Source organism: Dasypus novemcinctus, chromosome 11 (assembly GCF_030445035.2).
Source record: "Dasypus novemcinctus isolate mDasNov1 chromosome 11, mDasNov1.1.hap2, whole genome shotgun sequence".
Classification (NCBI taxonomy): domain Eukaryota; kingdom Metazoa; phylum Chordata; class Mammalia; order Cingulata; family Dasypodidae; genus Dasypus; species Dasypus novemcinctus.
Window position 1 is genome coordinate 55,421,542 of NC_080683.1, and position 17,412 is coordinate 55,438,953.

Genomic DNA, 17,412 nt, shown 5'->3' on the forward strand with positions numbered 1-17,412 from the left:
ACCTTTGGTCAAAGAGAAAACATGTAAAAATAGGCTTGTTCCAGTTACATTTATCTCTGATATCCTGGGAAAATTACCCTACTTTCACTGGACCTCAATGTGATACTATTACTTGTTCTAACATTTACTGTGAAAGTTAAAAACAAGATGGTATATAGAAATTACTTTGAAAAGTAAAATGCATATATTCACACACAAGTTATTAGAAACTATGATCTTGAACTAGAAATATTTGGTGAAAAATTTTTAAATAAATTCAGAGAATGGGTTCCACTCATCAGGAAAGGGAAAATAAAATACTTACAAGGACAACTTCTTGTTTTACATTTAAAATTATGAATTTATTATATATTTCATTCACAGTTACGCAGGTCAGCTGTGAATACTATTATTTTGTAGAGGATAACAAGATGTTTATGTCAATGTTAATATAATAATTTTTATAATTTTAACATAATTACATATCATATATCTAAGCCAGAGATCTGTAAACTTCGAGTACTCTAAATGCTACCAAACTTTAGAAAAGAGGTTTACAAAAAAAGAGAACATCTCCGGAACCCAAGAAGCAGTCTTTGAGTGAACTACTCAGTTGGTTATACAGAATAAATGACTTGAAGACCTAAAGATTTCACTTAATACAAAACAGAAAGAAGGTAACTTGTAAGCAGTTGGTAAGTGAGCCTAAAACATTGAATGGAATTCTATGCAAGGCTTGTCACAGGCTGGCCCTACCAAAGGGAAATTATGTAGAAACTGAGATATGTGGCTGGAGGACTCCCAAATATCAATCACTGTAAATCGTATCTCTTGAATCAGTTTGTCTTAGAGAGGAATCTTTTCAGAACAGGACTCCATCTATAGACTGGTATCTCTAGAGCCTCTCTGGTTCAACCTCTACGGAAAGTAAACCTCTAGGCCTCTGGCAAAACGGAGGAGGGGCAGTCACTTAGTTGAATGGTGTTGAAGAAGGGATCAGTGATCTAATGCTCCTTGAAAGTATTTAAAAACTCTCTTACCTAAGTCTAATCACTCATCCTGGTAACACTAATTCTTAAGCCTTTCCAGTATTGTTTTAGTGTTTTCTTTGCAAGTCAGTTGCCACTTGGCAACCACTTTCCAACTTTCAAAACCTTTAACCTTTTCTCATTGCTGTTCTCTCCTTTCCTGTTCTCTCTACTTTACTGCACTGTGCATTTTATATTTCTTTACTGTAATCTCAGGAGGGATTTGAGGAGCAAGCCAAAATAAATGCACTTATTCAACCCAACAAGTTTAATCCAAAGTCTACATTCCTTTAATATTTACGCTTTAAATTTGATAGACCTGAAATGATTAGGCATTTATATACTTTGTATTATAAACAAGGCTAAGAATGAACACAAACACATAGTTGTTACATTTCAGATCTTTCAATTTTTAATTTCAATATCAGTACAAAAGTGTCAATAGTGTCCAAGATTGGGAAAAAGAGGAGGAAAGGAAGGCAAGGAGAAAAAGAAAAAAAAAAAAGAAAAAGAGCTTACATATAATTTTGTTCCATATTTATTTCTTCTTTCAAAAAGGTATCTCCATCTTCCACTTCCAAATAGCTAATATCTGGCCCATCTTGATAAGGTGTAATGACTCTTCTATCCATTGCTGGAATCTGTAGAAGAAAATATGTCACTTTTTAAATGAAAAATTTATACAGATTTTTTTTAAATTGGTTTAATATCCCATTTGTTTTATTATATGTTGGTATTAACTAGAAAAAGTCTGCAATGCCTAATAACTTGCATAGTCACTACATGGGGATAAAATTTTGATTAGATTCATTAAAAAATTCTATCAAAAAAGAAACTTGAAAAATTCCACTTTATTGTAAAATACAGGCTTAGCCCACTTCTTAGGAATTACGTGAATCTGTTTTTCTACTGTCCTGACCACTGGAAAATGGAAAAAGACTCTTTCTGACACTTTCAATAATTTTCATTTATAAAGGAATTAAAATAGGTATTAATTTTAACATTAAATAGTTTTAAGTTCTGGTATATTTACTGTGGGACCTGTAAAGAAATTCTGTGTCCTCATTTTAAATAGATCCTAATGTATTAAACTTCAACAGGAAATTATTCCATTAGGAAGTCTGGCCTACTATACTGCTTTATTTAATATAATAGCCAGGCTTCAATAAAAATAATAAGCCTTACCATTTTTCGGTAAAACACAGAAAGATCCTTCAGTACATCACCACTTAAAACATCAAGAGACCTAAAAAACAGGATACAAAATTCTATCTTAATACTCAAGTGACCTACCTAATAGATTTCAGGATTTTCAAATATTTCATATTATCAAAAAAATAACAAAGCTATTTTTTAAGTATTATATGCCCAGCTTCAACAAATTCATTTTGGAAGGAGGTGCAGTTATACATTATACATATTAAATAAACAGCAAACAAATTCGATAAATATCTTGAATAAAACTCAAGCAACTCTTACTAATAAGTATACAAAAAATCTTTTCTATTAGAGAGTAGTATCAAGTACTTGTTTTCCAACCTTCATTTTCCACAAATTAACGCCTTCAACACAGAGAAGTGTCACAGTGATAGAACAAAGGCTATCTGGATTCTACCCAGGATTAGCAACACTACCAACTACCTCCATGACTGTGGGCAACTCATTATTTTGCTGTGTCTTAGGATCTTCAGGTGTAAAATGATGCTTGGACTAGATCATTGTATTCAAGCTAGACTTCAAACAGCTCTCAGGTTGCGAAGAGGTACTTTAAGGTCTCACTGAAAATCTAAATAAAGGTGTATATTCTAAAAAAGATTTTAAACTATTTTTACAACTAGCACAAAACAACTTACATATTCAAATTTGTAAAATAGTTTTTAACACTTTGGGGTGACTGATATATTGATTTGTGATGCTACCTTGATTTTGATGCAGTTCTCCTTTTCCTAATATTTCTGCATATTTATTTACTCTTCTAACACACATACCTTTGATTAGGAATAGCTAAGTATGTACAAAACTGTTTTAATCCAAGATGTACATGCCTAATGTAAAACTGTAACATTGTACAAGTAGATACATAATCAGTACAAGTGCTGTCCTCAATTAGAAGGCAGAGTTGAAACATTAGTCACGACTTATTAGTTAAAAATAATAGTATGATGCATTATTTCCTGTATCATATTTAGATAGAGTTGGTGCTTATTTTATAGTTTGGTTGATTCTTATTTGACAAACTAAATGGGCTTAATTTGGGAATGCAGGGTAATAAAACTGCTATGAATAGAATTACTAATGATGTCAGCAATGAAATTAAATTTATTTAAAATCCTACCTGGGTTCTAATACTAAGATACCAGAGGCATTTTTAAATGACATTGTTTAACATCTCATAGCATTAATTTCCATTTGAAAAACATTTTTCACAAAATAAAGTTCAACTGCCGGAAGGATTTTCTCCAGATTGATCCTAAGTGGCAATTACTAAGAATCTGTTAGTGATTCACCTCCAAAAAATAGAACACATTTTTCCTTAATCATGTTTTGGAATTAATTTCACTAAGGATCTTACTGACATTGAAAGGTGAGTTATCTAAAAACTGTTACCATTTATAACAAATATATAGATTGAATTTTCTCAATTCTTAGCCACCTTTAAAAAAAAAAAGGTTTCCTGGGTTTTCTTATCTGTAAAAAGAGGATATTAACAGAAACTACTTCATAAAATTTTTGTAAGAATTAACTGAATTAATACATATAACACTTTTAGAATACTGCCTGGCACACAGAATGCACTAAGTATTAGTTATTATTATTACTACTGAAATAAAATACAGAAACAAACTGGATGCTGAGGTCTTAACTGCACAGACACCAAAAACTCTAATCTCAAATTTCTGTGTACACCAAAACATTTTTCTCACCATTGACCTTACAATGAGTAAACATAATAAAATTTTGACCTCATATTTTAAAAGTATTTTAAAATTCATTTCATTAAAAATGAATCCACTGCTAAAAACAATGGGGCTAAATTTCCAAGATCTCTTTAATTCTAAAATGTCTATGACTGCTAAATCATTAGCATTTTATCGAATTCTTTCCATCTAGGTAAACGTCAGTGTAATACAGAATATTCATTTATAAAACAGAGTATACATATTCGGTTGATTTTTCATTAAAATGGGCCATTTTTCAAAAGGAGCATTCAACCCTTATCAATACCTAACTAAAGATTTCAAAGTATATATTAGCTTTCAAAAAATTAGATTTTACGGGCTAGCTACTGCTGCCTAATTTTGATCAAAGTACTGATATACAGTACAGGAAATGTCCTAAAGAGAACAAATACAAAGAAAAAATAGAAATCAACCAGTAAAAATTTTCTGCATGCTTACTTACATACGAAGTAAAGTAATGGCTTAATTAGTATTATAGTTTCCAAAAACCAAGTTAACAATTACATATTAACATATCAGCCTAAACAAGCAAAAAGATAAACACATACATACATATACAATATTACATACATATATATATTATATATATACTTGTGGTAATATTGTTCCATAATGTTCCAACTAGGATATAAGCTTCATTGGGGACAAGATTTTGTTCACTGCTATATCTTAGCACTGGGTACTGTTTTTGGCATGTATTAGACATTCATGTATTTGTGGAATGATTGAATCCTTATCTTTCCATTTTCGACAAAGCTGAAATTTATCATTATTCACTTTTAAATTACTAACATATCTGCTAATATAGAGAAATATCTGCTTTTGCAACAGTCAATGCATGCATCCAACTTACCTTGCTTCAAGTAAAGCTGCCATATTCAGTCCAATAAACTGTAAACAAGACAGTTTTAACTGTTCAGCATTATACATTGCTGCAAATTCCAGTAGCATAGCAGCATTCTTGAGGGTAACTACAAAGGAATAAAAAAGACACACAAAATGAGATGAAAGGCATGTTGCTACAAAAAATTAGGTACACATTTTTAAAGTTGTCAGGTTTGAACATTTAAAATAAGGAAAAGAAGTTCACTGTCAAAGTAACTTCTACTGGGGCAAATACAGAACTAATTTTCCATAATAACATGCCAAAATAATTTTAAATGATTCGCTATGAGGAAAAATAAAATAAGCACAAACATGCAAAAATTCTAAGCAAAGAAAGCAATACAATAGGAGCATTACAACATCACCTACAGCAAACACGTTAAGAATGGACAATCTTCTACCTAATGTTTTCTGAATATTTTTAACTTTCATTGATAAACAACTTTACTTTTTATTTATAGAACACAGACTAATTACTTCCTTTTCAATAAAATCAAAAAGATGTCCCCAATTTCCTAAGAGCAACTGATGAAATAACTGTATAAAATATATTTACGCTGAATAATCTATCAAGATTCATGTAAGTGTATTTATGTACACAAAGACACACTATGTATCTATTTGGAAAGTAAGTATATCTAAATCTTACCTTAATATTATTCATGTCAGTGCAGAATATGCCATACCATGCAAAACATTCTTAATTTAATTACAATTCTAATAGGTAGTCTTACATACAAAGTATCTTGCTTTCCTAAAGACCCTACCAGAATGTTCTGTCTACCTAACGTAGAAATTTAGCTTCCTGAACAACTCCAGTCCTTTTCGTAATCATTTTAAGCCCTGGCTGAGAGAGGAACACAATTTCTTTCTATACTTGGGTTCCTACATTTCTTTATTTCCCCCTGTAAATCCATCAGAAGTGAATAACAGTGTCTAACAAACTTCTAACGAAAACCTAAGGTTTTAGCTAATGATGAAACCAAAGTCTCACATCTCATAGAAATGCTAAAACTGAATCATATAAAAACTTCTTTAGAGTTGTTCAACTGGAAACAAGGATCTGTACCATTGTCCAACAATCAGAGCCCAAACTTCTATAGAACCCTCTCTTGCTGGGTTCTAGGAAGATCAAGGAAGTCTTAAACAAAAGCAATTGTGCAGTAGGGACCAAGAAAGAATATCCAAGGGACACCAAGAAGGTCAAATAGGCAACAGACAAAATCACCTATATGTATATTTTATTCTTATTGTATACTCTGTCCTTTAATATATTTCCCTTTGCTTGCTTAAAAGAATATCAGAGGAGTGGATGTAGTTCAAGAAGTTGGGTGCCCACCTCCTACACGGGAGGTCCTGGTTCAGTTCCCAGTGCCTCCTAAAGAAGACGAGCAAGGCAACAAGCTGACACGAAGTGCTGGCGCAAGCGAATGAAGGTGATGACACAAGGAGATGACACAAGGAAATGATGCAATGAGGAGGAAAAACAAGCAGGGAATAGGCGTGGCTTAAACAATTAGGCACTTCCCTTCCATATGGGAGGTCCTGGGTTCAATTCCCAGTGCATTCTAAAAGATGACAAATAGACACAGCACATAATGAACAGACACAGAGAGCAGGCAGCGAATGCAAACAATAAAGGGGGGGAGGGGGAATAAATAAATTTTTAAAATTCAGTAAAAAAGGGAAGCAGATTTGACCCAAGGGATAGGGCGTCTGCCTACCACATGGGAGGTCCAAGGTTCAAACCCAGGGCCCTCTGACCAGTGTGATGAGCTGGCCCATGTGCAGTGCTGATGCATGCAAGGAGTGCTGTGCCATGCATGGGTGTCCCCCGTGTAGGGGAGCCCCACGCGCAAAGAGTGCGTCCTGTAAGGAGAGCCACCCAGTGCGAAAAAAAGTGCAGCCTGTCCAGGAATGGCAATGCACACATGGAGAGCTGACGCAGCAAGATGATGCAAAAAAACAAAACACAGATTCCGGGTGCTGCTGACAAGAATACAAGCTGACACAGAAGAACACACAGCAAATGGACACAGGAAGCAGACAACTGGGGTGGGGGAGGGCAGGAAAGGGGAGAGAAATTTTTTTAAAAAATCAATAAAAAGTAAATATATAGAAAAAAAGAATGTATGTATTCTCTATATTAAAAAAAAAAAAAAAGAATATCAGGGCTGACATTCTCTTTTGAATAATCAAAGGCAAAGTCTACAGAGTTGAAAAGTAAGTAAATAAGACACCACACCACAACTAAGACTCAAATTGCTAGCAAGTACAAATGAGAAAAATTTAACAGGAACCTCCTCACTTTATGAAGTGGTAATGAAGCACAACAAAGGTAAGATTAGAAAGCCAAGAAACGTACCTGTCTGGCTAAAGAAATGTAACCTTTTTTATAGAGTAAACAATTAAAAATATCTAAAAGGGGTGGGGGGGTGAGACATAATTACTTCCTAAGGGAAATTAAATTGATTAGCCACCACAAGTACATTAGAGAGTAGAGGGAGAAAAGAGAATTTATAAGAGTACTGTAAGGGGGGTAGATGTGGTTCAAGCAGTTGAGTGCCTGCTTCCCAAATAGGTGGTTCCAGGTTTGGTTCCTGTGCCTCCTTTTTAAAAAAAAAACAAAAAACCAATAACAAGCAAACAAATGGAAAAAACTCAAGGGAGCCAATGTGGCTCAGTGGTTGAGTGCCAGCTTCCCACATACAAGGTCTGGGTTTCAATTCTTGGTCCTGGTACCACACACACAAAAAAACAACAACAATAACAATAACAACAATGCAATTAAAAGACATAATTACTTCCTATAGGAAAATTAAAGAAAGGAAAAAAGAGAGGAGAGAGGGGAGAAAAGGGAATTTAAAAGAGTAATGTGGTACTACACAAAAGGGATGGATAATAACGACCTCAAGCAGTACAGCAACAGTTAGAATCAAAAGATAGGAGAAAATTTGATCAACATGATTAAAAATGAATCAATTTTGAAAGCTAAATGAATTTGGTATATAAAGGACGAAATAGCAAATAAAAATAAATTTGGTTTCAAAGCTAAGTGTTCAGGACAACCAGAATAACTGATATAATGAACAGAGAAAGACAAAAGAATTTGAAAGAAGAGATGTGTCTTGTTCAGACATATTAATGGGACAGTTAGATAAAACATCCAGCATTTGGAAATTGGTAGAAGAAATCGGTAGTTTTAACCAAAGCACAGGCAAGGAAGGGTAAGAAGCTTGTTTTACTTTCAAATTCTTACCCTTCAAATTCCTCAACAAATGTGACACCACCTTTATTATTCAAGGTTTTATGATATTTCAATAAAACATAATATCACATTTCAATTCTAAGAAACAAGTGTGCTTGCATATTAAATCTCTGAAATAAAGATATGCTTACAAGTGATGGCACTTATTAGTTTGAATGTTTTGAGACTGTTTTAGTGGTGCCGAAAAATAATAGTATTTTTTACCATAAATGGTATCGTGAAGTCATTAAAATACAATAAGCTTAGATCAACCTGAAAATGTATTATATTCTATAATTCAGAAGTACTCACGTTTTTCAGTTAATGCTACTTCACAAATCTCTTTCAATCTAGTTATGAGAAACTGATCAGCCACCACAAGTACACTACAAATAAAATCCACATTTTGAGATTCTGAAAAAAAAAAAAACACAACAAGCATCACTCTTTAATACTTCATAAACATTATACTAAAGTACAAAAGTTGAAGTGACTGGACTAGGAGAGAAAAGAATTACAATGATCATTTTCTAAAGTCACTGAAATGGCAACCATGACAAATGTTAATAACATCAAAATATTTCTAGTTTTTAGGTAGACTATACCAAAATGCCCTGGCTCACACCAGGACCACAAAATGACCAACTTGAATTAATCTTTTTAGTCCTAAGGGCTGCCAGAATGGCTCACCTGTGTATAAACTCTCATGCTATTAGACAAACTTTTCTCAAACAAATAAGTAAAAGGGAAAAACAAAATCATAATACTCTTAGGTTTTCTTATTTCAAACAAAACTGGTCATACAAGACTATTTCCTTTAAGTAAAAGGGCTCCTCAACTTAAAATAACCTTCTTAATCCTATTAATTGCTTTTAGCAATGTTCCTGAGCCAATGCCTAAATAATAGCACATAAAAAAACAGTAACAACAATAAAATAGGAAGACAGGACAGGAGGAAAAAAGGTAAATACAAAAAGAAGAAAAATAGTGAAGTAGAAAAATGACTAAAATGTAAGAGGTAAATTTGTTGGGAATGCTTAAGTCCAAAAATTCTCTCCTCCATAAAAGCAATGAGAACATTGGCAAAAAGTGTCAAAATCAACTTTTTCAGAACTTTGGAAATTAACCTAAGGCTTGCAACAACCCATGGAGTGTTTATTCAAGAAAAATGACTAAATCTTGGTAAGAACAAGAAGTTTGGGGTATTTTAGGTTTTCCTATTCCCATCCTCTCTTCTCCTCAGCTTCAAGGCAGTCTTGAAAATCAACAACCCACAATCACAGTGAAAACCAGCAATAACTGTAAGTAGAATGTTCTTGTAGCTCCCCAAGAACAACATCAGACCATGATTATTTGACCTGTCCTGCAGTTCCCTGGAAAACTCCACTCACTGAGTCAGAGCTTACCCAATGAGAACAGCATTTTCCCTGGGGGTATGGGTTGAAAACAATCAACAGCAACTGTTTAAAATCAAAGTTGCCTGAGACAATGATAACAGTTGATGGAAATAGGAAGTTCACCAAAAAGTTTAAAAAGTAAAGCTTGGTAATGAGATGCCTATGGAGAATGTTGAAAAGTTCTGACACATTCCTGTGAGTCTAGAAAGCTACATGCCTCTTGTGCAGGGCTGTGCACATCCCCAGAAAAGACTTTAGAAAGCTGAAGGTTTCACCTCTGGCTGATCTTGAGGCATGGCAGAAGTAGGAAATGAAACATAAGGGAGGAAGGGCAAGATGCAACAGAGTAAGTGCTCCAAGAGTCAGTTCTTCCTACAGGGCTATAGGATAGTAATAACCCAGAGCTATCTAAACCACCTATTTGGGGGGCCCAGGAGACCAGAAGAGCATCCTGAAGCATTCTTAGAAGAACAGAAGGAGGAGACTACCCATCTGCAGTGAAGATTCGTGAGTAAAGCATTCCATGCCATGGTGGAGGCTGGTGTCCATCCCCTGCTGGTGGTGCAAGACTCCTTAGAAGCTGTTCCCTGACTGGACTGGGAAGCTCCATTTCCCAAAAATAAGGGAGGAAGAAATGGTCAGGTACCGACTTCAGCTACTGATTAGTAAATTTGGTTGGCCAAGGTTCAATCCTAAGAACTAAAGTTTGAACCTATCCAAATAGAAAAGAAGCAGATAGTCTCTATTTTAACTCCATCCCCAGTATGAGGGGAAGCAGGGCTGATCGAAAATCACTAATGACTGGCTTCTTTCCAACCAGGATGGATTGCTGCCCTAGCCTAGGCTCCAGTCCTGCCTCTGACAGGGGAAACAGAGGGACTGGCACCAGCCTCTCCAGTCAACTGTAGTCATTTTTAGCCTACACAAACTAGACTATTGGATACTTCTGCAGCTCCATCCCTGCCCCCCAACAGGGAGGAGGAAGGATAGTACAACCTTAGCCTCTCCAGGAAACTGCAGGAGCGTTTAGCCCACATGTACTAGATTGTTGGGCACACCTGTGGTTCCATCCCCACCCTCGGCAGGGGAGGAGGGGAACTAGTGCTTTCTCAGGCTGCCTGGGCAACTGTGGGGAGTTTGGACCTGCAGGGCTTAGTTTACTTCCCACACCTGTGGCTCCATCACTGCCCCAGGCAGGGGAGGAAGGGGCTTGGAGTTTCATCAGTCTCTGTGCAACTATAGACGGTCTTGGCCTGCACAGATTGGATTACTGTACATGGTTGTGACTCCTTCCCTAACCCTGGCAGGGGAGAAAGGTGGGAGAAGCTTGGTCAGTTCCTGGGTCAATGTGGGTAGGTTCAACCTCTACTTACGGTACCAACCATATTCTCAGCTCCTACTCCACAACCAGCAAGGGGAAAAAGGAAAGAAAGAGATGAAAAAGAGATGAAAAAATTCAGATTGGTTAAGTACGAGCCACTACAAAGTTCCAAATTAAGTTGAAGCAAGTATCAGAGAGGGGCTGTAGCACAAAGCCAGGCAAACAGAAAGTCCTAGAGTAAAGAGAGAAACTAAGCCCAGAATAAATACACCAAGTAAATTGATACTGACACAAACAAAAAATTAAAATCCATACCAAGACACAGGAAAATATGGTCCATTCAAAGGAACAAACTACAAGTCTCCAGATGACATATAGGAGCTGAGACAACTAATCATAGAATTTTAAACATATCCCCTTAATAAATTCAAATAAGATGGCTAAAGAGATTTAAGATATTAAGAAGACACTGGGAGGGGGATGGGGGATATATGAGGACCTCATATTTTTTTTAATGTAACATTTAAAAGAAAATAAAGAAGAAAAAAAAAGACACTGGGGAAGCAGATGTGGCTCAAGCAGTTGGGTGCCTGCCTACAACATGGCAGTCCCAGGTTTGGGTTCTGATGCCTCCTGAAGAAGATAGCAGACAGCAATTGGACACAACAAGCAGACACAGCAAGCAAAGACAGAGAACAGACAACAAGTGAGCCATGTCAGCAGGGTAGGGGTAGAAGGAAGGGAAGACACTGGGTGAGTACAAAGAAGAATTTGAGAGCCCACATAGAAAAATAGCAGATCTCATGCGGATGAATGACACAATAAATAAAATTAAAAATACACTGTAGGCATATAACAGCAGATTTAACAAGGCAACAGAAAAGATCAGTGAGCTTGAAGACAGGGCCTCCAAAAGTAACCATACAAAAGAACAAAGAATGGAAAAAATTGAACAAGGTCTCAGGGAACTAAATGATGGCAAGACATGTGCAAATGCACAAGTCACTGATACCCCAGAGGAAGAAGAGAAGGTAAAAGGGGAAGAAAGAATACTTGAGGAAATAACAGTAGAGAATTTCCTGATCCTACTGAAGGATATAGATATGTGTCCAAGAAGCACAATATACTCCCATCCTAATAAATCCAAAGAGACCTACTCCAAGATACATATTAATTAAAACGTCAAATACCAAAGACAAAGAGAGAATCCTGAAAGCAGAGAGAGAAAAGCAATGCCTCACACACAAGGGATGCAAATAAGATTAAGTGATTTCTCAGCAGAGACCATGGAGTAAGAAAGCAGTGGTATGATATACTTAAGATACTGAAAGAAAAATGGCCAACCAAGAATTTTATATCTGGCAAAGCTGTCTTTCAAACTGAGGGCAAGTTTCAAACATTCACAGATGAAAGGAAACTCAAGAGAGTTTGTAACCAAGATACCAGCTTTGCAGAACATACTAAAGGGAGTGCTACAGCCTGAAAAGACAGGAAAGAGGGACTTGGAAGAGAGTCTAGAATGAAGATTATATCCAAAAAAGTAACTAAAGGTGTAAAAAAAGCTGTAAAAATAAGACATGACAGATAAAACTCAAAGCTCAAAATGGGTGAAGATCTGCCTTTACCACAGTAACATTGAATGCTAATGGATTAAACTCCCCAAACAAAAGGCACATGGAGAGCCAATGTGGCTCAGAGGTTGAGTGCTGGCCTTCCCACATACAAGGTCCCGGTTTCAATCCCTAATCAGGGTACCTCAAAAAATTTAAAAAATAAAATAAAAAAGACACAGATTGGCAGAATGGTAAGAAAATATGAATGATCTATATCAGGAGTTCTTAACAAGGGGATTGAATTGAAATTTTAAAAAAAACATTATTCTTGTGGGGGCATGGTGGTACAGGTGGGATGTATTTAAATACTACACAGTATAAGTGGACTTAGTAAGGGGTCCATGGTTTTCAACTGACTGCCAAAGGGGTCCATGGAACAAAACAGGTTAAGAACCCCTGATCTATATGCTATCTACAAGAGACTCACTTTAGATCCAAGGATTCAAATAGATTTAAAGTGAAAGGCTGGAAAAAGTTATTTCACAACCAAAAAAAAAAAAAAAAATGGAGGAGTTTTATTAACATCAGATGAAACAGACTTGAAAAGCAAAGCTGTTATTAAAGACAAGGAAGGACATTTTATAACAATGAAAGTGCCAATCCATTAAGAAAATAAAACAATTATAAACATTCACCGAACAACAGAGCTCCGATATACAAGCAAAAACTGACAGAATTGGGGGGCAATTCAACTATGACCAAGTAGACTTACTATTATTCTAGTAATAGAAGAACCTGTAACATTGATAAAAAGATAGTGATCATCAGAGGTTCTGAGCGGAGGGAGAAGGAAGAACAGGTATAACATAGGACATTTATGGGACACTGGAACTGTTCTGCATGACATTACAATAAAGGATATGGGTCATTATACATTTTGTCAAAGCCCATAAAACTGTATGGTGCAAAATGTAAACCATAATGTAAACTGTAGACCATGATTAGTAGCAACACATCAAAATTTGTAACAAATATACCACACTTACAAAAGATGTTATTAATAGGGGAAAATGTAAGAGGGAAAGGGAGTGGGGTATATGGGAATCCCCTATATTTTTTATGTAAGTTTTCTGTAATCTAAAACTCCTTTAAAAATGAAGTTAAAAAAAGTCATGAACATCAACACTCTACTTTCATAATGGATAGAGCAAATAGAATATAAAAAAGTTAACAGATGACTTGAACAACACTATAAATGCAGCAAATCCTTTGAAAGACAAAAACTACTAGAATCAATTCAAGTAAAAATAGCTAAAAAAAAAAACAGAATAGCTAAACAGATAGCTATAGGTAAAGCTATAGGTAAAGAGATTGAATTAGTGAATTAAAAACTTCCTACAAATAAAAGTTCAGGAGGAAATAGCTTCACTTGAAAATTTCACTTGAACATTTAAAGAAGAAGTAACACCAATTCTTTGCACTCTTTCAAAAAAATAGAAGAGGAGGGAACACTTCCCAACTAACTCATTGAGGGCAGAATTACCATGATACCAAAATCAGAAAAAGACATCATAAAAAGACTAAGACCAATGCCCCTTATGAGTATAGTTGTGAAATACTCAACAAAATATCAGGAAACCAAAATGTAGCACCATATAAAAAGGCAATTATCCACGATGCTAAGTGGGACTTACCCCAGAATAAAAGTTTGATTTAAACTATGAAAATCAATCAAATGTAACATACAGTTACAGAATAAAGAACAAAAACACATGATTATATCAATTGTTACAGAGAAGCATTTGACAAAATCCAACATCCTTTCATGGTAAAAATATACTACGAAGAGAAAGGATCTTTCTCAAACTGATAGAGGACAACTACGAAAAGACCACAGCTAATATCATATTTAATGATGAAAAGACTGAATACTTCCCTTTTTATGCATGACTGTTCTGTTTAACTCATGACTTCTCTAATAAAAAAATACATATATAAAAAAATCCTTGTCGTTAAAAATGACATTTTGTAGTTATAGATTAAAAGACCTAATATTGTTAGGATAGCAACATTCCCCAAATTGATCTACAGATTCAACATATTCTCTATTAAAATCCCAGCTGCCTTTTTTTTTTATATATATTGACAAGCTGATCCTAAAATTCATTAGGAAATGCAAAGGACCCACAACAGCCAAAATAATCTTGACAAATAAGAACAAAATAAGAGGACTCACACTTCCCAATTTCAAAACTTACCACAAAGCAACAGTAATCAACAGAGTATGGTACTGGCATAACAACAGATATACAGATCAATGGCACAGAATAGCAGAGAAATATACACATCTGAAACCAAACTGATTTTGAGCAAGGATGCCAAGGCCATTTGACAGTAAAAGAATTATCTTTTCAACAAATGTTTGTGCTACAACTCAATCAAAAAAATTTTTTTAAATTTTATGCTTCAAAGGACACCATCAAGAAAGTTAAAACACAACCCAGAGAATGAGAAAACATTTGCAAATCATATACCTGATAAGGAACTAATACCAGAATATAGAAAGAACTGTTACAACATAATAAAATGGCAGATAACACAAATAAAAATGGCCAAAGGATTTGAATATTTTTCCAAAGAATATATACACGACCAAAAAATACAAGAAAAGTGCTCAAACAGGGAAAGAAATACAAATCAAAACCACCCATGTTATATAGCCTCAAACCCACTAGGATACCTGTGATTAAAAAGACAGGCATTAGTTAGCACTGGTGAGGATGTGAAGAAATTGGAATCCTCATACACTGTTGGTGAGAATGTAAAATGGTGCAGTCAATTTGCAAAACAGTTTGTCAGTTACTCAAAATTAAATAGAGTTACCATACGACCCAGCAAATCCACTCCTCAGTACATATCCAAGAAAAATACAAAGGTCCACAAAAGCCTGTATATGAGTGTTCAAAGGATCATTATTCTGAATAGCCAAGAAGGAGAAACAACTCTAATGTCTATCAACTGATGAATGGATAAATAAAATGTAGTTTATCCATACACAGGAATATTGGATAGCAATAAAAAATAATGAAGTACGGATACATGATACAACATGGACGAACCTTATAAAGAGTATGCGAAGTGAAAGAAGTCAGACACAAAGGCCACATATTGTATGATTTCATTAATATGAAATGTCCAGACAAAAGATTAGAGATTACCAGGGGCTAGGAGTGGGGATGAGTGGTGACTGCTACAAGGTTCATTTTGGAGATGATAAAAATGTTTTGGAATTAAACAGTGCTGATAGTTGCACAACTTTGTAAATACACTAAAAATCACTGAATTCTATACTTTCAAAAGGTGAACTGCATGGTATGTGAATTATATCTCAAATAAAAAAAGAATGAGAGAAGCAGATAAAAAAAAATACTGTTTCAGTTGGGCTTATTCCCAAGTATACAAATCTTTAAACAATTTACCTTCAATTAAACACTATCTCCTTTGCAAAGACCAGCCAGATTTTCCTATGCTGACTCAAATGCTAGTTTCTCATGATGTACTTACTTTTTAAAAGGATTACTCTGTTGAATTATATTTGTTTTTATGTATGTTTGCCTTCTCTGGTAGATAAATTCCTCGAAAATAGAATCAGTCTTTACACTTAATATTTTTATTCCCAATATGGTGACTGTCAAACAGATGGGGCTCAAGAGCTATTGGTTAAGTGAATTAACACCACAAAACACACCCAGCACCACTCCACTGGATAAAGATGCCTGATAACTAAACCATGGTGTTTTGCCTAAAAAAGTATATAAATGCATTCTCTTTAAAAATTTCAGTTCAATTCTTGGCCTACTTCATTTCACTTCAAATATGTTATCACAAAGAAAACAGGCAAAAAAGAACATAGAATAGTTGTCAAAATTATACTTCCTGTTGTCAATTCATTTATCTCAATCACAGAAGTAGCTATATATGGAACTACTAAATCTAACTCATTTTAATCATTATATATAATTCTTAGAAAATTCAATTTCACACAGTAATAAAAACATTCTTTTTCTACTCGTTTACTGTAAATAAGAAGCCCCAGTCTTTATTCTATATTAAGCTTCTATTGACATTTTATTTCAAGTGGAAGAGAAATTAAGATTCATGTCGTTTTACCATTATTCCATCTTATGGGAAATATTAAAAATGTGCTAACTCTTATCAATACCTTTTATCACCACAGCTTCATCAGTATAGAGGTAGTCCAAAATAACTTGCAGTATGTCTGAATGTATTGGCATTTCCAGAGCTGAACAACTGGAAGCCTAAATAAAGTAAAATGATTTTAAGGCAAATAAAACACTATTACAATCTCATTTAGATTACTGGTACAAAAAATTTGAACAGGAAATCATATCAAATGCAAAGGAACAAAGAATTTATAAAACACGAAGCTAAAATGGGATATTTTTAACTTTAAAATCTCTTAAACATAAAAATTTCAAAAAAAAACAAACATTGGTATTCCAAGTATATTTATAAATAATAATGGGAATTTTTATTTAAATAGCTTTTAGCAACAATTTTAATTTCTAAATCTTGCTATTTTCCAGCAGGCTTAAACATAAATAAAGATCAATACAAAAGAAAACTGAGCTAAAATATGAGACTGAAAATTAAGATACATATAATAAACCCTGTATTACAGAGGTAGAATGTCAAGTGCTTTTATGGTACACAGGTCATTTGGAACAAATAATTTTCAAAAGTTTAAATATTTTTTAAAAGAAATGCATACTTTCCAAGAATATCAAAGGAATATAATTTCAGCTTCGAGGTGATTAATTACAAAATTCATTGGGCTCAAGAAATTGCTTGGGAAACACACCTGAGCACAGTGATCCAAAGACTGGAATGTATGGAAAGTCCATATACTAAAGTGTTTCTAAATATCCCATAAAAATTTTTTCAAAATACCTAACAAGCCTGTACGTTTTACCTTGTAGAATCACTTAAAAATCAAAAGAAGAAAAAAAAAGTGGAAGACA

The 17,412-nt window shown here is 34.5% G+C and overlaps 1 protein-coding gene across 2 annotated transcripts in view; it reads right to left on the reverse strand.

Annotated features, from left to right (window-relative positions):
* IBTK (inhibitor of Bruton tyrosine kinase) overlaps positions 1-17,412 on the reverse strand; it is an 87,253-nt gene that overhangs the window by 37,437 nt on the left and 32,404 nt on the right. For both annotated transcript variants that reach the window (XM_004462590.3, XM_004462589.3), the window contains exons 16-20: positions 16,593-16,689; positions 8,412-8,513; positions 4,821-4,938; positions 2,193-2,253; positions 1,527-1,648 (exon numbers count right to left, since the gene is read on the reverse strand). In XM_004462590.3, coding sequence (XP_004462647.1) covers positions 1,527-1,648; positions 2,193-2,253; positions 4,821-4,938; positions 8,412-8,513; positions 16,593-16,689 — 500 coding nt within the window. The remainder of the gene's footprint in view (positions 1-1,526; positions 1,649-2,192; positions 2,254-4,820; positions 4,939-8,411; positions 8,514-16,592; positions 16,690-17,412) is intronic.